The sequence below is a fragment of the Phaseolus vulgaris genome, chromosome 11, assembly GCF_000499845.2.
Source record: "Phaseolus vulgaris cultivar G19833 chromosome 11, P. vulgaris v2.0, whole genome shotgun sequence".
Classification (NCBI taxonomy): domain Eukaryota; kingdom Viridiplantae; phylum Streptophyta; class Magnoliopsida; order Fabales; family Fabaceae; genus Phaseolus; species Phaseolus vulgaris.
In genome coordinates this window covers 48,465,221-48,489,131 of record NC_023749.2, presented here as the reverse complement: position 1 = coordinate 48,489,131, position 23,911 = coordinate 48,465,221, and the positions used below count along the sequence as shown (strand labels likewise).

The following is a 23,911-nucleotide window of genomic DNA, read 5'->3' as shown; positions in this document are numbered from 1 at the left end:
AACTAACACACCACCATTGTCACCTTTTTCTCTCTCTTTTTATGTAGCAATTTAAAATAGTTAAACATTTAATGATATAATAAAATTATAATAAAGTGTGGACAGAACCAAATCCTGAATCAACCCCACCATCCAGCCTTGCTGCCACCCTATTTGCATGCTTTTGTTCATTTCTCTCTGACACCCTTTCATTCATTCATTCTTCCCATTCACTCACCTCTATCTATCTCTTCATCTCCCATTCTTCTTTTCTCCATTTTCTCAACCAAAACCACCACACACACCCCTTAGCAAACACATATAACAAACACCTTGCATACACATCCTCAAACCAAATTTTTCCCCCCACCCCAGAGAAGAAAACCCCATCAATGGCTGTTGAAGCTCGTCACTTTAACATCTTCCACTCCCAACAACTCATACCCAATAGGTGAATACATCTCTAATCACTCTTTTCTTCTTCCTTTTCTGTTTTATCATTCTGGGTGTTAATGTTTTTTTTCTTCTTCTGTGATGAACCTGCAGAGAAACCTTGACGAACACAATGGATGCCACCATCATGAACATGTACGCCAGCCAAACGGGTTTGGGTAATTACTCCATGCTGCCTCTCTCCGGCACCACCACCGCGTCGGAGACCTTTTTCCCGCCGCCTCAGTTCAGCTCCCTCCCTCAGAAACCCGCTGTCTTGGAATCCGACAACAGCACTCTCTCCCACAACAACGTTGTCTCCGTTCCCAGAAAACGCTCCAGAGATTCCATCCACGACAACAATTTCCCTTTCCATTCCTACCCTCAGAAGAAAACCGATTCTTTCTCCTTCCTCGGCGAAGACATTTCCTCTCACATCCACCGTCAACAACTCGACCTCGATGCCCTCGTCTCCCAACACGTAAATTCTCTCTCCCTTCTCCGATTTCATCGAAATATCAGTTTTTTCCTACACAAATCCTCCGTATTTCGCAACCTTCCAAGATATTTTGTTTTGGGTTTTCGTTTAATTGTTCGCCATTTTTATCCCCCGACTTTGCAAAAGCACATAAACAGTGCAAAACACTGTTTCTTAACCCATCAGTAATGGTTTTCACATGATCTTAATTGTAATGCATGTCTCTAATATTGATAACTTTTTCTGGGTTTGTAACTCTGAACTTTGACAGTGAAAGTATTTGATTTTGCTTATTTGTTGTGCATTAATTGATGTAATATGGAATGCGTGCAGATGGAGAAGGTTAGGATGGAATTAGAAGAGAAGAGAAAACGGCATGCAAGAAGATTGATGGAGAGTATTGAGGCGGAAATGGCGAAGAGGCTGAGAGCGAAAGAGGAAGAGATTTTGAAGATTGAAAAATTGAATTGGGTTTTGGAAGAGAAAGTGAGGTCTCTGAGCATCGAGAATCAGTTATGGCGCGACCTGGCCCAGACCAACGAGGCCACTGCCAATGCCCTCCGCACAAACCTCGAGCAGGTGCTCGCGCAGGTGGCAGCGCCGCCGGATACGGCGGAGGAAGACGCGGAGTCGTGCTGCGGAAGCAGCGACGAGGGATGGCGCACATTAGCCACCGGGGCGCAGGATAAGGAGAAGGAAGGTTGCAGCGGAAGGAAAGAAAATATTATTATTGTTAATAATAATGATAATAATAATAATATTAAAAATAAAAATAATCAGAAGGAGAATGAAAAAAGCGGTGAGAAGAGATTGTGCAGAAAGTGTGGGAAAGAGGAATCGTGCGTGCTAATCTTACCGTGCAGGCACCTATGTGTCTGCACAGGTTGCGGGTCTAGTTTAGACTCTTGTCCTGTCTGTAAATCCTTCAAAAACGCCAGTGTTCTTGTAAACATGACATTATAATTCTACTTATCCATTTTAGATGATCAGAGAAACAAATTTCTCGAAATGGAATCACAAAAAATGTTTAATCTATTATTTAATAAAATTTTGTCACTTCCGAGTTTATTTCGAGGGTGGTGAGTCACGAGATTTGGATGAGACGACACGACATGGAATCTTAAATACGATTAAAATCGAAGATTTGGATTTCGAAAGGAGAAATATCTTAGATTATGAGAGAGGGGTAAAAGAGTAAAAAGGGGAAGGAGCGTGGGGCCCGACGCGCACCTACCCGACAGCTACTGATAGTACCCCAATAGAGAAACTAGGTAATGAGCGTGAGAGTGGCGCGTGGAGTCAACGAGTAGGTGAAAGCGAAAGGTGTGCGGCAAAATCTGACACGTAGGACGCGCGCAAATGTCGCTGTTGGATTAAGAACACCGGTTTCTCTCTCTTCTTTTATGCGACCAGAGTGTGGGACCCACGCACCTGGCGCCAAAACCCTAAGCGCAAAACGACACCTGAACTAGTTGTTGGCTAAAAAGATAAATAAATTAATTAATAAATAATATTTTGGTTTAGAAATAAAAAATAAAAAAAAATTAAATAACGCAGAAGTGTCTGGGAATCTGCGAAGGGTAATTATTGTGAAAGCTATGCATTGATTCCGAATAGGTGCAGAAAACGACGGCGTTTTCATGGTGCATGGTTTTTGGGAGCACTTTTCATGGGTGGCTCGTGTATATATATATATATATATAAATTATAATTTACTTTCACCTTGGAACATGTGAACAATTAGAAGATAAGTGTGCAGGTGAATCCTAATTCTTTATTATTATTATTTATATATTTATTATTATTGCGCGTGGCACAAAAAAGATAGGGTAGTTGGGATTTGAGGGCACCCAGTTAAAATAAGGTGAGGCTGGCATGGCAGATTGAGTCCTCTGTGTTATAATTACCTCTTTCTCTTCTTTTTTTTCATCTCTCTGTGTCTCTGCTCTGACTCATTCCAAATTTCCACCTCCAACAAAACATCAAATAAACAATAAAAATAAAATAAAATTCTGCAACATTTCATTGTATTGTGTGCTACTATCTACTGCCTTAATTAATAAACTACTCTTTTTTTTGTGAATTTCATTTTAATTTAGAACTAGTCTTATTTTTTTACTATTTTACAAGATTTTCTTCCCAACTTTTGTCTCACTATAAAAGTTTAATAAAATTTATATATTTTATTTCACCTTAATTTATACCGTCTAAAACAGAATAATTTAATTGTTATATTAAAATTTTAAAATATTTTTATATTTTTTAGAATTTTCTCTATATTAGGTTAAGTACATATTTCGAAGCTAAATTATATGGAGAATATAAGGAAAAGAGAAACACGTAAAGAAAAGATAAGGATAGTGTAAGAAGAGGATAATTACAATTATAAATAAATATCAAATTGAATAAATAAATTAAATTAAAAAATATGACATCATTGTCAATTTATTTGAAGTCTTTTAAATGGGAGTTTCTATCTTCTAGATTCTTCCGCATCTGAAAGCTACTTTTATTTGTTAAACCTTTGTTTGGATTACTTTCATCAAAATAGAGTGAAAAAAATAATGTAATTTCGGATTTTTTACGTTAAAAGAAAGAATATACAATTAAAGATAAATAAATAAATAATTTATAAACTATTTGAATAATGTCATGAAAGCTTTTATTTAAAAAAAAACTATTTGAATAATGTGATGAAATAAAAAATTATAAATTAAATTTAACTGAATGTTAATTTCAACACTTATCATTCACGTGTATTCTGTTATCAACAGGTTATTCGCTGATAAACAAATTTAGTGTTAAAATGTTAATTTATAGTATATAAGTTAAAGTTAAAATAAAAATCATTCTTAAATTTATGTAACTCGTATAAAACAATTTTAAATAGATAAAAACTGAAACAAATTATAGATTAATAAGACATTAATAATGTAGAAGTGTAAAACTGTTTTCCTTTTTATTTATTTTACATCATATTAATGCATAAGTGTAAATTAATAAATTGACAACAAGTAATTAATATTATTAATAATATTTTTAAATAGTTAAAACTAAAAAACAAAAGTGACACTCATTTGTTTCCATTACTTACGTTACGTTGACAAAAAATAGTCTTTTAATATTTTCTATGATATATGCAACACTTTATATATAATACGAATTATATTATTTATATAAATTAATTTTATTTAACTCTACATATTTTGATTTTGTTTCAATCATATTTATTATACATGAATTCAATCACAATATTTTAATTTTTTTTTTCAATTCTCAGTATTTTGATTTTAGTTAAATCATATAAATCATACATGGATCTATTTGCAAACACAATATCTTGATTTTTTTCTAATCCTCAATATTACAATTTCATTTTAATTTACATATTGTCTTTCGGAAGGCTCATTAAATATCTCCCAACCAGACACTAACATTTAATCTATACATCAAGGATCATGGTAAGTTCAAACATTCAATATTGAGTGTCTACAACGAGACTCGATGTGTATGAATTTCCTCATAAACTCCACTTAATATCTTAGTCTATATGACTTAGATCAGTAGTGTAGGCAAAAGATCTCAGTTAAACATAGGTTTTTCATACTTAATGTACCATCAAACAATAACTAATATACATTATCCCAAATGCATGACATCAATTTCATTCAATTTTCATCACTCATATACCATACATATCACTCAATCACACAACATTTAAAATTTCACAACATTTAAGAACATTTCCAACATAAAAAACAATAGTTAACTTCCAAACTATCAAAATCTAACATTTCTACATATTCACACAACATATAATCAAACAATTTCATTAAATGACATCCCTGCAAGAGAAATTGAATCTTGAGATCACGTCCCCTCCATATCCAGATCTTTTAGCCTATGGGATTATTGAAAGTTAAAGTTAATTTCCCTTACCTGTAATTTCCTATTCCTAGGGAATTCCTATTCAAGCAGGGGAGCCATTCTAAAATCTGGGGACCTAGAAAAAATTATTTAAACATTACCAAATTTTAGTACGAGCTTAATCAATTTGAGATAAACATTTTTCTCAACTGGCCCCACTAAGATTGATGACTAAATCATAGACAAAAAAAACAAAGAATGAAAGGTCTTTAGAGTAAATAGAAGCTTACTTTGTTTAAAAATTTGATCGGATATAAATAATCATTGACCTTCAACTACAACACAATGTGATCATATTTTGAAATATACGAGGTATGAAAAATAAATCTTAGAAAGAAGGAAGAGAAGAGATCTTTTAGAGAGAAAGAAAGGAAGACAACGCACGAGGTACATGGGTTATAGTATCTCCACCTCTTGTTAATAGTTAATAGTTTCTCTCATACTTGTACATTGATTTAGTATGATCAAAATGCAAAACATAATTTAATCTCTCAGGAGTTTTTGAGCACAAACTTGTTTTATAATTTTCCTTTTACTTTTTCTAAACAAATAATTAATTATCTGGAGCTGAGTCAAAACTAGTTTTTTCATTATGCTTAAAAAATCGATTATTTGTAACAATAATGGATATGTTGATAAAAATATGTTTTCTCTTTGTCTTACATTTTATCAATTATATCAAATTTTCATTGATTATTCTAATAAAAAATTACTTTCACATTTTTTTTTCAAAATAAGCTATTATTTTAGACAATAATATATTATTATAAGCAGTTTTAAAAACTGCATTTTCATAAACAATTGATTATGTTTAGAAATAATTAATTATATTAATTCAAAATATTTTTAGATTACATAAATAACATAATAATCAATTATAATTAACAATAATAATAAATTATAATTAACAATAATAATATATTATTTTAGTAAGTAACTTCAAAACTCTCTAAAAGAAGATTTTCAATTACTAAAGTTAACATACATTTCATACTTTGTTAGAAAAAATTTACGAAAGGACAATAATTTTTTTTATCATGTTATAGGTTTTGCGTTGTAAATCTTTTGAAAAATATCTTTCACTCCAGGTGATCTTTCCTTTCTTTTCCATTTAATTGATTTGTGTTACACATATATATGTGGAGGTTGTGTTTGTAGGTAATTGAAAGTTTTCATTGTTTTGTAATTTTTCTTGAAAGTTGTTTCGAGAAATGTTGTGTAATTCTTGTTTTATAGATGTTCTTGTAATTTGATGATTCAAGAGTTTAGTGAAAAATCCAACTAAGATTGTCAGAGATTAAATTGGACATAGATTATTATGGATTCAAACCAATACAAAAATTTGTATATTTTTACATTTTTATCTTGATTATATTATCATGATTTTCTTTTATTTGTTGAAACTATTATCGTTGTTTATTTTTTACCTTCTATATCAAAGTTTTCAAGAATTATTGAAATGAAAATTGTCCCAAGATTACCCAAATTTCCACTATAAATTTTTTTGGAGAATTAAAATTTAAAGTAAATAATAAAATACTTTTAAATTGAAATTCAAACTAGTTTCAAACTCAAATTAACCAATTTTATCAACAACTTGCACAATATTTCAACCACAACACAAATCAATACTTTTCAATAACCTCTCCAATATCCAATAATAGCTAATATATCAAAGCTAACAAAATTACATATTTTTTACATTTCCAAAATATCATCCTTGCATAAAATATACTGTTGTGACCAAGTCACATATAGGCAATTCAAATCTTCTCCCCTAAGCTACTATAGTAAATTAAATTAAATTCTCATACCTTTTCAACTGGCTTAAATCAAGTTTAAGCTTTCACCAGGAAAACTAAACCTATACATCCAACACTATGATCAACAATCTAAACATATCATCATACTCATAAATTAACAGAGATTCATCATGGCTTGAAAAATAGCACAAGCAAAGCCTTATCCCTAGGCATCCAGCAATTCCCACAAAACTAACTCAAGAAAAATGACAAAAAGAAGCTTACTAAAAAATGATTTATCATCGAGTAAAAATGTTATACTCTCCACCAAGATCTCCAAGGTAGAATCAAATGTAGGAAAAGATAACTATTTTAGAAATATATATATATATATATATATATATATATATATATAAATAAGACAAAAATTTCTATACTAACTCCTCAATTCCTTAGTGTCGAGATCTATCTCCTGTAGCATTTGATCCCGTGTAACTATAATTACAAAATATAAAAAAATAAACACAAACGAGAAAATAAGGTAAACTAGTATTTTTAAAACTTTTAATATAATTATATAGCAGGTAAATATCTAATAATCATCCCATGTCTCATAATTCAAACTACAATATATTAATCAATGATCAATTATCTATTCTCAATTCTCATATAACATTCACTAGTGTAAAAAATTCACTGACATACAACAATTGACACTTGACTATACTTTTAGAAGACTTGTGCATTGAAATTAGACTAAGAGATTTGCACTTGTTAAGTTGTCCTCACAACAAAGTCTCGATATCAGAAAAAAATCATCTTCATATGACAGGGTAAATTCCTTGTGACCTACCTGATACAATTATTGTTCACACCATAGGATAGGTCATAGAAACCTCCTTCGACTTTCAATGTCTAGACACCTTCATCTATGTAATTTCAGTGTATAAGGAGAGTCGTGATCATCTCTTTCACAAAGTCCGGAAATCAATACACTCTCCAAACATCTCATCATTCCCCGGGGATATCTATGTCTACATCGGAACACATGCTATATCACAACCAAACCATCAATGATGTTCATTCATACCTATACATCCAACTCAATTTAAATACTAATAAATTGAAATTTAACAATCATAACATCACACAAATATTCAAATATAATATATTAGTCAAAGATAACAATAGAGTGAAAAATAAACCCATTTTAGAATTTACATATGTTTAAAAACATATCTTTATTAAAGTTATGAAAATACTCTCATCCATTTTAATTATACCACTTTTATTTTAAGATTATTTTGTAGGTTCTTACAAAACAATTGTAGAGAATATGGTAATTTTTTAAAATGAAGTTTAAATAGTTAATATTTTCTACTTATAAACTTTATGACTTAAATAATAAAATATTTAAAATTCATAGTGTATATAGAGATAACACACATTTATTTATTATTAAAATTATTATATTGTGTTATATTATTAACATCTTGTTCTAAGAGGGAGTCAAATACAAGCCCCCATAAGAACACATAGAACTTTTAACCATTAATTGTCTTAAACAATTTCACTCGATCATTACTCATGTTATGTTATTGTAATCCTAAGATAATTTCAAAACAATTATACAAATTTATAATATTTAATTATAGGATCATTAATAACTAGATGATAATATATATTTTGATATTATTAATATATAATATTTTTTTTATCCACATTAATATTATTAATATATAATAATAGAACCTTTAGGTTTTTATATTTTAAAATTTTAATTTTGTTTACATTTTAATAAGTATACATGTTACTCGATAAAATAGGAGAAATAAATACTCTTTATCTATAACAATATATAAAGAAAATTCTCCTCTTTTGTGTATATAATTTTTTTTCAAAATTATCCTTGAAAAAATAACATCAGTTTAATAACTTTTTCTTTCCAAAATTATTTTGAAAATAGAGTCATAATGAAATTGAAGAATGAATATATGAGAAATTATTGGTTGATTTAGCATGAGATTTTGTAATTAGTGATATGGCAAAAGGAGTGTGATGGGGCAAAAGAAATTCATAAGCACATGTTTGTTCATTTGATATTCACTTGAGAGGGTCCCACACAGTTTTGAAAAAAAAAATAACACAAAATAATAGGGATTTTGTTTGTGTGGGGAAAGGATCTTGGGCACTCCTGTGGACCCCACAGGATCAGGACCATCTGTCCCTTTATCACCGGCATGCCCTCCACATCACGTGAATCTGATTCCACCCTTTACCAAATCAATGCTTCAAAATACACTATAATTGATTACATTGTTTATAAGATTAATTATGTTTCATCTTCTAAGAAATAAGTTAAACTTCAAACACAAGTGTTTCTTATTTTTTATTTTTTCAGAAACTATTTTGATGAAATTTTGAAGAAGTTTTAGAGGGACTTTAGTATTTAAATTTATTAAAACATGTATTAATTTAATATTTAAATTTTGATAAACATATGTAGTATTAACTTGATTGTGATAATAATGTATTTACAAACCATATTACAAAGTAGACTTTAAGTTTAATTCAATCATATAAAATCGGCTCATGAGGTTGAGATTTGTACCCACTTATATACAATGAAATGTCTTTATCTCTAGTCGACGTGGGATCTCCAACACCCCACACGTCGAGAGTGACAACTCGTGCGTGTGATAACATATTATGGGTGGTCCGATTACGGCCTGATAGCGGGTGATACGATAGGCCCAACAAACACTCGCTAAAATATGATTGAAATGACTCTGATACCATATTAAGAGGTGAACTTTAAGACTTATTCAACCCATAAAACCGGTTCATGGAGTGAGGTTTGCACCCACTTATATACAATGAATTGTCCTAATCCAACAAATAATTTAATATAAAATTCATTTATAATTTGTAGGGTATTAGTTCTTACCAGATAAATTTTGGGAACATTTATTTTATAATTTGAATTGTTTATATTATTTTAAATATTTTGAGTTTTTTTCTGTCTCAACTAAAACATAATAATTATGACATTTGATAATAGTCAAGTAATATAATATTTAAAAACATTTTTAATATATTATTTTATAAATATAATACCCTAAAAGTTTAATTTCATATATTTTATCGATTTAAAAAATGCTTTAATATAAGACCTGTTAAAAAAAAAGATTATAGTATATCTATATGCAAAATTCGTCCTATTAGACTTAATTAATATTCATTTTAACTATATCTTCTATATTACATCTAATTTTTTTATCATTAATCTTCTGAATCTTTGTTTACAAAGTTTTACTCATATTAGAAGAATTCAAATTTAATATATCATGATTATATTAATAAACAGATAGTTTATACAAATAATTTTGCATAACCAATAGATACGTACTACACATACACTTCAAAGAATGAGAATGTTTCTATTTATGAATATGGACAAAAGTAAGAAAACACTTTGCTTTAAAACACAAATAGTTTTTATTTTAGTGTGTTTTTGAAGAAGATAGTGCAACTTATGTCTTTAGAAATTCTTATTTTTCAAAAGTTATACACAATATATTAATTTTAGTTTTTACACAATTAAACACATATTATTACACTCAATTTTTTTTTAAATTTTTATCCTATAAAATATCTTCTAAATTTTCTTGAAATAGGAGCATAAATGTTCATTCCATACACTTTTATATTTAAATTATTTACATATAATTCTTTCCAAAACTATAAATATATTATTTTTAGATTTTTCTTCAACATAAATCAGAAAACATGTTTCTGTCTCTTAATTCAAAGAAGATAAGAGGACATGAAAAAGACATGACAAGAAAAGGACATGTGTAACTTGTATCATAACTTTATATCAATAAAAAGAGTATCCCATCACAATAGAAAATGCATCTACCACTATATTATAAATTTTATAAAAGTTTTTTGAGAATAAGAAAGGGGAATAGATTAAGAATAACATTGGTGGTTGATGGTAGATGTAATTGATTTTTTTTCTTCATATAATTAATATTGGTTTTCTAGGTTTTATTACTATTGAGACCTTTTCTTTTGAAATATAGATGAAGAAGTGGTATTATTGTGAAGAAGAAGCATGTTTTGTTTCCTCTTTGAAATTCTGTGTGAGCCACCACCCACTTTCTATGTTATGTCCATGAAATTGACTAATAATTCCTTTTCCTTTTTCAATTATATGCAATGGTGGAAGCTTTTGATTGGACACATCTCCACCATTGCTTGAGGGTGAAAATATTGACTCATTCAATTATCATCATGCACCCAAATGTATGATTATCCATCACTTTAATTTCTAGTACTATCAACATGCCGTGTGGAATATGAATGCCCTAATTTTGTATACAAATCAAAAGTGAAAAATATTCAAACAATTCATCACTTCTATTTTCCATATTTTAACTTTTGTAATTGAGAGATATGTCTCATTAGGTCAAATGTTTGTCTACTAATGGTCTATAAAGGGTGTATTGAAATATTAGGTGAAAATAAATACACAATAGACCCTTTTATTTTTCTTCTACCCATCATATTACCTCATACTTATGTTTCTCTCCCTAGATAAAACAAGGTGTCACACTTAGCACTTAAGTATTTATGGATAATTATTCAAAAGTTGCTTTTTTATTTGGGACACTTGTTTGGTAGATGTATAATAAATAATTATCACAATTTCACTTTTCTTTTTTTGTTTTCTTAATTTTAGAGGCCATGATAAGTTGCTTCTCATGTTAGGTAAATGTACTCTCTCACACACATATAAATAAGTAAAAGTTGATAAATTTGAATGTTATTTGATAAGCTTATTGTTTTATAGTTTTAATCATTCTCTATTTTATAATTTTAGTAAAATTATTTTTTGCACAAACAAAGTATTTTAAGATTTGGGTTATGTGAAAAATCTTCTTTTTAATCTTTATTTAATTTAATTAAAGTTTTTAATTTATTACCAATAGTGTTTATTCTAGAAGTTATTGATTAGGGTTCCAATCTAAAAGTGGTGTATCTAAAATACATACTTATATACCTACATATACACACGTACTTACATAGATATGACCACACTCCTAATGATACACTTTAAATGATGATTATTGTACTAACTCCATTATAGTTGAGAATAGTTAAATGGGTAATAGAAAATCTATTAGAAGGATATGAAAGTGTAACTATCAAGAGAGAAGGACGGTTGAGTTAACACCAAATGAGTACAATCTCTTATATAATGCCTCCAAATTGATGAATGAGACCCTTTACGTATAGTCATAGGATAGAAGAAAAAGAAGAGATGGTGATGGTGCAACAATGAACTTAAGAAAGAAAATCATTTTTGTGATTAAAGAAAAGGCGACAAGTTTGAAAAAAAAGAAAAGGGTTTTTGAAGATAATTGGGATTGTGGAAGAGTGATATAAAGTACTTGAGTTTGTCAAATGGCACATCTCTTGAAGGTGGGTGTTCTTGGTGTTGAGTGATCCTCCAAATATTTTAAGCTTTGAAATGACCTTAAACAAATGATGAACACCAACCAAATCACACGCAACAACAAAAACCCATGTATTATAAAAATTAAACATGAATAATAACATCATTGCCAAAGTGAAAGACAAACCAACACTGACCCACTATGCTCCATGTCTCCTTTCTAAGAAAGAGACTTGTGAATAAACTAACCCACTTTCACTCCTATTTGGTCTCTTTTTTCGCATAGAATCACACATCCTTTTCATGTGGGGTCACACCCTTTCATCTCACCCTTCTCCAATGATATTCATTTGGATAAATGAATTGTTCATTAAACATCATTATCTATATGCATCCACACATATGCATGGTTAATTATAGCATTGAAAATTGAGCATGAAAGGGAGTTAAAATCCATAGTCACGTATGCACTACGCACCTAGCCTCCTCACCTATTACGAGAATGACACTTAACCTAATGGCATAGGAAAAGGAAAGCTTTCTTCTAAGTATTTTGGCCCATGCTTCTTGTTGTTGGTTGCTTTCTCTATCTTTATGGCTCTAAAAATGTGTAAATGCTTTAAACTTGGTGCAAAAGGGTTAGGGATGTGTGTCACGTAAGTTGTCTATATTGGTGTTTACATATTCCAAATTTTCAGTTGAAGGTTGGGGTGGACCTACTCCTAGTATTGGGATATAGAACAAAGCAAATTATAACATGGGTCTAATTAAAGAAGGCATTAGGGTCCATGATGGGGACCCTTACTTTCTTACCTTGTGAAAGGGGCACTCATGTTAGTCCATCATCTTAGAATTGATTTTGTTGCTTCCTTTTGTTCTATCCTAATACATGCTTCCATGGGGGAGGACCCCACTACTATTCTTCCCCACATCACAAGTCCCTTGAGGAGGAGGAGGAGGAGAAAAATAAATTATGACACTTTGGTTAGATAGAAGTTGAAATCAAATCAAATGAAGAAGATGGCACACAACAAAGTGCCATATCTAACTCTTTCTCCAAAAAATAAATGTGAATCACAAAGTCCAAAGGTGTTGAGAAATTCAAAGCTTTGCAATTCTTGCTTTTAATAGCCACAAATCAGGTTAGCCTAATCTTATTTCTTTCTCAAACTCATGTTATTTTGTGATATTGTGAATTTCCTCTACTTTTCTTTTTCCTTTTCCTCTTTATGACAATTATGCATTGCTTTGGAATGATGCAACCCTATTGGCAAGATGCTAACGTTTATATATCTTTTACTTTTTCACATAGTTTGATTCTGGATTGAATTTGCAAGGGATAAGGAGAGTGACATGTTTGTTTTATAGAAAAAGGCATGGTGGGTCAAGAAACCCACAAACTCCCAAAAGAAAGAGGGCACAAACCATTCACCTAGAAATCATATCTCACGCAATTAAATTTACTTTATGGGGGAATTTCAATGACCTGCCATGAATCTACTTTATAAGAAGGGATTTGGTTTGATGGGTGTGGTAAGGCTAAAGATAGGGACAATATTTATTGCAATTTTGAAGGCACAAACACCCCCCCACTATGGATGAAACATGGGAAAGAGGAACTAAAGAAAAATATATAAAGTAGGAACATTTTCAACTATTCTTTTTCTCTCCCTTTTGACAGATTGGAGTGTTCAAGTGTAAACATCACCCTCCCACTAACATAATATCCATGTGTCAATGACTTATACTCTTGCCCATCCCATTAATTGATTCTTTGGGATTGTGATTGCAAACCCAACTTCCCCATCTTGGGTAAAATGATTATGCTTCTCTCCCCTTTTTATTGTGAGTGGGGACATTGTCTAAAAGTCTTTTAATAGTAACTTCTTGTCTACATTAGCCACTCCTACAAAAACTATCCTCTTAACCCACTTGTGCTCTTTGGTCTAGATAAGTGCCTACTCATCATCTCCAATGTCTTAATAGATATGCTTTTTAAATTTATGTGTGGATGGTTACTCTATTACTCACTACAATTATTACCATCATCAATCTTCAATATTTAAAAGAAAATCATTTTTAAGTTACCATTTTGATTACTACCCACCACTCAAGTTCCTTTCAAAATTCATATTATCACTCCATTTGATTCATGACATTACAAAATCAATCAAGTTTACTAGTTGTTGTGCCAATTGTTCTCCTATGAAAAAGTTAATTCCATAACTTTTGAGTTATAGAGATGCTTACTTTACACTTGAAAAAGAGAGAATAAACTAACTAGTGTGCAACACAGAATCAAGGTTTTGAAAATAACTTGTGTGCATTAAAGTAGAGGATTATAACAACTAGTAGTTGTCAAACTTCACATAGAGATTCTTTAATCTTAGAGATACTAATTGACTTAAAACTGCTAAATTTGAATTGAAATGAATGATGATTATAACTGTAAAGATGAATTTGTTTATTCACTCCAAAGGAATGAGTGAGTGGTGGCAACATTTACTTATTTTTGAGAAAACATATCACGCCTTACAATAAAGTTAATTCATATGAAGTAACAAAAACTTCCAAGAGGCCATGCTTATTTCCTTGATCTGTGTGTCAGTTCAAAGGCTTGTTGTATCTGTGATTTTAAGTCCTTGTTTTGTTATACTATGAAGAATCTTGTTGTATCTGTGCCTCATAGTTTTGAAATAAAAAATATTTTGTATATGAAAAGCTTTCAGTAAGAACATATTGTAAATTTGATCTGAGATTTTTTCCTCCCAACACTTTCTGATGGCTAGTAATGTTGATGTTCAAGAGAAATGAAATGAGATTGACATAACAGAAATCGTCCAGCTATCACTTCAAGACAAAATATATGAGAGAAAAGAAAATGTATTTAGTATTATCATCAATGTGAGAGTGCATCATAGTGTGGTGTCCACAATTGTTGTTGTAAATGAGGAACATTAGGGTAGTGGACCATAATTTTTTGTTGTTGAGACAGAAACTTGAAATGGATGAGTATGATATGACTCTGTTGCTTTCTCTCTAGCTTTTCTATAATCACTTTCAAGTTTCTATTTATTCACTTTTTTTTCTTGAAATATAAGGAAGAAGTTAAAGCCATAGGCCATCACATTATTCTATAGAGGAGAGCATGTGCACTATCAGATTTACTTTTTCTCCCTGGCGATTCTGAAAGATAGTTTGTTGTAGTGTTTACACACCTCACACTTGTCTGCTGAATTTTCATTCCACTATTGGCGAATCCAATCAAATTCATAATTCAATAATTAGGAGAAAGATCAAAAGATGTCATCATATGAAATATCATTCATGTTCATTCAATTCAGACTTGGATCTCAGGTACACTGTTCTTCTTGGTGCATGTGGACTAAAATGGTAACATGTAACATGCTTGAATGTTCCAATATTCTACCTCAACAACTTTATGGAACCAGACCCTTAATTTTGATCTTGGTAATATGTGTTTGTTTTGTTTTACTTTTCTTTTCAATGGCAAGTCATGGTGGGGCCAAGCATAGGAGAAAGGTATCTCACAATTATTTATTGCTGCAATGAAATACACACCATCTTGGAATTGCCATTTTGCTGAAGCTGTGTGTTTTCAATTTCCACCACTTTTATGGACCCATAATTAAGGTCTAGTGTAGCAACTACCCACATGTCACTTGACACTTCTAATGATATTGCAGCAACCTAAAAGGTTAGTTCATGTACTTCCATATCAAAGTCTCTAAATCTGACAAAATATATAGGGCCACCTTGAAAAAGGAGGGCATGTGTGATAAATGTTGGGCCTAAACAACACCAAGGTCCACTTGAATGGCAATAACAACTTGACCCCTTTGATCAAGCAATGTCCCTATTTAACAAAGATGTAAGGGTTGTAACGGAATATTAGACTGTGACTATACAGCTGAGACTTGTCCCCACTTACCTGGTCATAGCAGAAAGTGTAATGAGGTCTACACTCTCCATGTGGTTATCATTCATTGATGTAATGTGGGTGATATCCCAGCAATTAATGGTGGCACCTACGTACACATTCAATTGAATCAAAATGCAGATCATTGTTTCCCTTTTCTATCAATGATTTTTTCTCATAAATTCACATTTCACTTCATTTCTTCACAACTCTACACATTACCAGAAACTTTTTATCCATAAACTCAAAATTGAAGTCTGATTAGCCTGCTTGAAAGAAAGATACTAGCTACACCAGAGAAAATATCTAGAAGATCTGTTAGATGCAGAAATGAATATTATTTAGATTATGTATACCTCTTTCTAATAAAACAGCAAAGAGATGTAAATGATGTGTCCGTGTTGGAACAATGACACGCGTACGACACTCATATGACATGTATTAGTGAAGTTTTCAATTCAAAAAATATATTTTATATAGTGATTTTATAAAAACTCAAACTTATTGTATAAGTTTTTATTAAGGTTATAGAAATAAGGAACAAATCTTTTTGAACCAATCATGAGAAATATTTTTCTGCTACAAAGAAAAAATTTAGACATACTTAGATCACATAAATCTTGATTGTTAATTTATATAATTCATAATGATATAATATATAGATTTGTGTCCTATATTTTAGAGATTACATGTGTCGAAATGTCCGTGTTCGTGTGGTATCCAGTGTCTATGTTAGTGTTTGTGCTACAAATGCAAGAACTCTAATTGTAAATAGGTTAATTTCCATATAGTCTATTCTTAAAAATTTTCATTAATAGATATCGTCTACCTATGTATCGTTTTTGTTAATATATGAGTTTTGATCTAATCTTCCCATATTTTTGTATTTTCTTTTTTTAATAATACTTTTTTCATGTGATAGCAAATAATTGTTGTTACTTGATGTGTCAGCCTAACTGAGATGTCAAGTAGCATACTGATGCCTAACATGAAAGTTTTTTATAAAAAAAAATAAGTTAATTTCTTTCACTTTTATTATCTATATATAAATATAAATTTTGAACGAGTGATAAAATGATGTTACACACAAGTCATGCATGTATCCCCTACTAGTACTACTAAAGATAACCCTACAATATATAGTTACATGTGTGAAAATGCATAAACTGATGTAATAAAATACTAAGGTAGGGATTGAATGAGTGAAGCAAACAATGAATCATTGGATGTTGACAGAGACAACATTGTTCGATAGTAGTTTTGAAGAAAGATCTGAAAACATTGTGCATGTGAAGCAGACAAAGTGTGCCACAAAAACATACAAGAATACATAATACACACGTCAATACAACCAGTATGAGGTAACGTCTAAATGACCCTCTTTCGGTTACACGTATATGTCCTAAGGATATATTGCTTTCAAACATCAAAGTGGTAGTAAGTGAACAGAACCTCATCTTAACTTTGTGATTGTTCATGTCTAAGTGATTTATTCATATGACCTTAGTTAAGAATATTTGCCAAAATAGTTCAGATCTTTGAGCATTATTGAAGTTGGAGACTCTAATTTAGTGACATACAAGCTTTGATTGACGGAAGAAGAATCAAAAGCAAGTTTGCTCTGTACAACTACAGTTAACAGTATTTTGATTGAACATTAATTTTGGATCCACTGATGTGTACAAGGCATGGTAGAAAATAAAGAACCACTTTGTTTCTTTGCTGGTGAATGAAAGATTGAAGTGGAAGCTTGTTTTTGTCTGTACAATGGCAACGTAAACACTTGGCCTCAACATTCATTGATGACATAAATGAGTTTTAATACATCATTTTCATTTTTACAGGGATTTTTGGTTTATATGAAAATAATCAAACCTATGTACATCATAACTCTCTGTTAGTCTAAGTGATCTTATTCATTAAATTTCTTCCAATAAAACTGTATAAGTACCAGTAAAAGCAAAAGGGTTAATTACATGAAGTTTGATTGAGGAAGGAAGAATCAAAAGGGCAAAGGTGTGTTCAACCAACTACATTTATCATATTGTTTGAACAACATTGCTATTTGGGGCCACTGATGATGTGCACACCAGAAAAGTCACAGTAGAAAGAAGAAAACAACTTTGGTTTCATACACTTTACTGTTCTGCAAATCAAAGAGTGGAGTGGAAGCTTGCTTTTGTTTTCATAATGGCAAAGGAACCACTCTTATATGTTGGAACCCTATTATCATCAGTACACAGGATATAACTCAGGTGAGATTTCTCATTGATAATATTCAAATTCAAGATTTTGTTTGAAGGGATCAAGAAAATGAGAGTGATTATGAAGATTAGCATATCAAATTAACAAATTTTTTTCATACTTATTGCAAGTCATTGTCAAGTAAAATGATCCCAAGACAAACCATAATTCTCCAGTACATTTGCTGTTTGCTGTCTATGCTGCAGTTGATTTAGATACATGATGAATTGGTGAGGTCCACTTTTTTGTTGATGCTGGAGAAGCCTATGTGATTTACTCTAAATTCTACAAATTAGACATATCATATCAGAACCAAACTAAGTAAGAATTTAAACAGATTATGGTACACCAGTATGAATGTAATTTTGTTTATAGTTATGTGAAACAATGAATGTTTTTCTGAAAACAGTTTAATGACTTTTTCATAAGGCTATAAAGGTGTTTTTTTAATATTGAAAATTATACAAAGTAAGTTCCAAAATTCTTTTGGAGTCCCACAGAACTAAAAGGTCAATTCATAAGTGGAATGGGGTGTTTCCACTCAATTTTAACGGTGGACAATAATGCAAAATCTATGGATATATACCAGGTTAATTAAAAAAGAAAAAGAAAAAAAGAGAGACTGAAGGAATATAAAAATTCCTTTGTTCTGTGAAGTATCATATATCAGAATCCAAAGTGGAAGAATTTGAATGACCACAAATCCACCCAACAAGAACATGCAAGAGTCCCAAGTTCATAACAATAATCAGATTCGCCAAGCTTTTCAATCTATGTTCTACAAATGTTATTCTAAAGTGGAAGAACCTTGTTATACACTCATATTCTTGCACCCTTTCAGGTTTATATTTCTTCTTTAAGCATCTCTCTTGTGATGGAGTACTAAAAGGAAGATTTGGAGTTACATTTGATCCAAATAAATGTGCTTAATTTAAGTTTCTATTTTTTTTCCCTTTTGTTGAACATGTTCTTATTGTGTTTAATTAGGGTTTTAGGATCTTTGAGAACTCTTTATAGGGATTATTAATGCTAAACATATCTTAGGTTTATAACTTATAAGTAGTCAGTTTTTATTTTGTGTAAAGGTTTTCATTTATTGTGTGAAGAAAACTTTATATAGGCCATATAATTTTTTTTATTCTTAAAAATTATTATTTAAAAAATCACGAAAATTATGAAATAGAAACCAATTTTAAAAAAAAAAAATAATTAGTTGTTATAGTGACTAAATTAAAAACTATTTTAGAGACTAAATTAAATAACTATCAATTATTTGGATTCTAAATTTGGTAGCTAATTAGATACCAATTTAGAAACCATTTAACAATAATAGGAACTAATTTAGAAAAAAAAATAGTTTCTAAAATGGTCTCTAATTTAGTCACTATAGCAACTAATTATTTTTGTCTCTAAAATTGGTTTCTATTTCATGATTCTTGTAGTGCTTATAATTGAATTTTGGGTTAAATATATATTTTATTAATATAAAATTGGTTTTTTCATAATCCAAACTTTAGACCTCTTATAGTAAGAAAACTATTTAGATGAGTCATTACCAGTATTTCTTTTACGGAAAAAATGAAATTTTAGTGATAACATCTGTGTCAATGATGAGTTAGCATGAAATATTTTAGTATCCTTGTCGACACTGAAAATTTGTTTGTTATTTAAAAAATTCTCTTAATTATTAATTTCAATAATTTTTTTTTAGAGTAGTGATGAGAAGTAATTTAGTAGAAAAGTACATGGAAGTAAACTATATTAATTTTTAATTTTCTCCCACTTTATCAATCCTTGAACAACAAGGAGCATATAAACCTAATGACTCCAGCACCAAAAACCTTGGTATTAAATTCAGTTGGATTTTTATAGATGAAGGGTGCTTATCATTAATGTGTTGGCTTTGATGCACAGACCCACTAGAAAGTACTTTTGAGGTCTACTTTAAATGAGTGCCTTTGGTAGTCAGAGATGGTGTTATTGAAGTTTTTTATATATATACTTGAATGAAAAGATTTATTTGGACCTAATTATGATAATGCAAGACCTGAAAATACTGAGAAAATGGACTTTAATGCTTGACTTTTACACACGATGATGAATATGTCAACAACAATTATTACTGTCACAAGTCTTTCACCCGTGGAATGGTTTGGCCATTTTCAACTTTGCTTCTTTATGAATCCATCATGGTGTCCTTTTTTGGTGCAATGTTAGGGTGGTGATCATTATTCCATCCTTGTTTCAAAAATTTCAATTCTCAAATTGAATGGATGCATATGCCCAACTTGCTCTTTTCAAATACTATGACCTGTGATGAAAAGGAAATATAGCAACACCAAAAGTTAATACCAAATATCATAAACCATTTATGGGAACCATTCAAGTGATCAAAGACATTCTTTAAAACTTTCATATCTTTGTGTTTAGCTACCTCACATTCAATAATTAAGTGTAACATTTGGTTTTGTTCTTAATATTAGTTTGATTTGGTTTTATTGTTGGTGTGGGCTCATAAGTTGCATTTTATATTATTTATACATGGTATTTAGAGAAAAAAAAACATATTACTAATATACTATACCTAGTTAACAATGGTTAAAATTGAGAAAATTCTAGACTCGTTATCAGAAATCTTTGAAATTGTAATATTCATATTTTATCCACATCTAATCATATAATGTTTAAACTATCAACAAAAATATTTACACTTATTCATATATTATATGTAAAGTACTTCAAAATACATCCCTCTTCATAGGGAATTTAGTATTCACAAACATAAAAAGTGATAATAAAATAAAATAAAATATCTAATTTATCTACTCACTGGGGAGCTCTCTCACCAGCAATCTCATCTGCTCCCGTGAAAAAATACACGATAATCATAGATAAATAAAACAAAACACAGCAAACAATAGGGTACGATAGCTATATATCTTTTTATACAATTTCAATTTCAATTAACAAACATAAAGTCATCAACTCTCATATATTTTTACAAAACCATAAAGTGCTTATCATAATTCACCATTCACATTACTCATGTCAGACTTTTAGTGACCTACATACCCAGACACTTGACTCTACATTAGTGTATTGAAATTATAACTCATAGACATGCACTTGTCATATTATCATGTTTTCATCAAAACATAGTATCCCCTTCAAGAAATTCATACTCGTATGACACAGGTAAATTCATACGATCTGCTTTGATCAGTTCTTTCAAACCTCAGACTCAGTCATATGAACCTCCTTCGTCTCTCACTGTTTGACACTTTATATTTATATGATACTATACCATTAGAGCCAGAACCGTCCCTTTCATAGAGTTCTCACAAATCAATACACTCTCATATTAATCTCAACACAATATTTTCTTTCCTGAAAATACTATATCTTGATTCATCAATCATTTCACACATCATACATCCATTAAAGATCAAAATATAACTTATAAATATATAAATAAACATTCATTAAGATTAACAAAAACAATTACACAATAACTAAACAAACAAAATTAGAAAAAGATTTTTTTTATCTTGAGTGAAATGATTTACAAAATTGACTAAAGAGCGAAACACACACGTCACAACTGTGTGTCCGCATTTTTCAAATATTTTTAAGAGTTTGTTTTGTTCTCTTCTTTCTTATTATGAGTTTATAATAACTGTAATTTTATTGAATTAATACATGACATAAATTTACTAATGTTATTACAAATCTTATTATATATTGATATCCACACATGTTCTAAAAATGAGAACACTAATTTAGAGTATATTGATCTAAAATTCTTATTACAATAAATTATTCTTTAAATAGGATAAAAAAAATTTAGTGTTTATGAGTCTATTTGAACTTACCTGTAATATATAAGAACTACAAATTTTGTTAATAAATTCATTTATTAAATTATAACAACAACTGGGTATATTCTTTTTTAAAGAATAAATTATATATATTAAAGAGTAAGTTATTGTATACATGTTATTTCTAAAAAAAAGAAGTTATTTAATTATTTTGAAAAAAAATAAATTATTCAATTATTTATTTTATTAAATATAGAAATAATTTTTTTTATTAAAAGATGAATAATCTAAATATTGTAAACTTTTTATTTTGACAAAAAATTACTGTTATCTAAGAGTCATGAAAGCAAACTCAGTTTACATCTAAATATAACCTAAGGGTATCGAGATTTCAGAAAGTTTAATTGGTGACAAGGTATGAAGGAATATATAGTCAAGTATATAGTTATTCGTTTATCTTGTCAAAAATCAAAGGTTGAACAAATAATAATGACTAAGAAGTATGTTAACATAGTTTGGCATTCATGGGATGTGAGTGAAATAATATTTCCATGAGTTTATCACCTACGTATCACATACAATGAAGAAAAATGACTAAGTATGAGTAATATGAGATGGATTAATGAACACTACAAGAAAATAACAATGTCAACGAATTCAGCGGCCGAAAATAAGTGGTTGCAATTTGCGACCGAAATAGTCACCAAATACCCTTAGTGTTAAATCTGCAACCGAAATAGCGACCGAATGAATTGTTAATGATGTTAGTTAATTTTGCGACCGAACATGAGAGTGACAAAAACATCGGTTGCCAAAGTGGTGGCTGTTTTGAATAAATTGGGAAAAATTTATTTGTGACCGAATATGGTTATTTTTTAGCAACTGATTTTCTTTCGGTCGCTAAATATAATTTGCTTATTTTCTGTCACCGAATTAGCCACCGAATATGCTTATTTTTTAGTCACCAATTTTTTTTTGGTCGCTAAATGTAATTGTTTATTTCTGTCACCGAATTAGCCACCAAATATGTTTATATTTTAGCCACTGATTTTCTTTTGGTCGCTAAATGTAATTGTTTATTAATAATAATAATAATAATAATGTCACAACTCCGGTGACAAGTGAAATCGGTGAGCAAGTTCGAACAAAGAACGGTGACACTGCGAATCGAAGAAATGTGTCGTCATCGTTTCTCTGCACTACTTTCCACTCTTCCCCTCAGCCTTCCCTTTTGCCACCGAGAAATCACGACCACTCTTCACACCGATCTGAATCTCCTCGATTTAATTTCTACCACCGCGATGGATATCGCGAACGGCGTCGTGTTGAAGATGGAGGCACTGGAGCGCGATAATGCGCCGAAGAAGGATGAGATCCAGAGCTAAGGAAGCTGATCGAGTCGCTGCGACGAGAGGCGGAAGAGCTGGAGTCGGAGGTGAATGCCGCCAAGGAGGCCAGATCAGAGGCGGCGGCATTGAGCAGCGTGCTCGAGGATCAAGAGAGAACGCTGGTGTTTCTGGAGAGGGAGACGAAGACTTTGAAGTAGTTGAACGCAGAGTGCGAGATGAAGATGCGCGATCTGGAGCGAAAGATCGACGTTATGGAAGTGTGGAAAAACGAGGAGCGGAGCAAGAGAGTCCGCATGGAGGAGGAGATGAGATAAAAGGTTGGCGAGAAAGAGAAACAGATTGAAACACTAAAGCAGAGAAAAGGTTCGCGTACTTGCCGTTTTCTGAGCAAGTACTACAATTACAAGATTTCGAAAACGACTGAGCTGCACGGGGTGCAGTTCTTCATGAAATCACAGATGTTTGATGCAAATTCTCCGATGGGGACTGATGCTCGTGTGGTGGTTGAGGAAAGTGTGATAAAGGATTATCGGAGTGT

General features: G+C 30.6%; 1 protein-coding gene across 1 annotated transcript; it reads left to right on the top strand.

Moving 5' to 3' along the window:
- On the top strand, positions 1 to 1,957 carry LOC137824000 (probable BOI-related E3 ubiquitin-protein ligase 3). Its single transcript, XM_068629412.1, has 3 exons — positions 1 to 430; positions 526 to 892; positions 1,223 to 1,957. Exons 1-3 carry the CDS (start codon positions 372 to 374, stop codon positions 1,850 to 1,852), a joined length of 1,056 nt encoding a protein of 351 aa, XP_068485513.1. The 5' UTR covers positions 1 to 371; the 3' UTR covers positions 1,853 to 1,957.
- Positions 1,958 to 23,911: the final 21,954 nt, after the last annotated feature.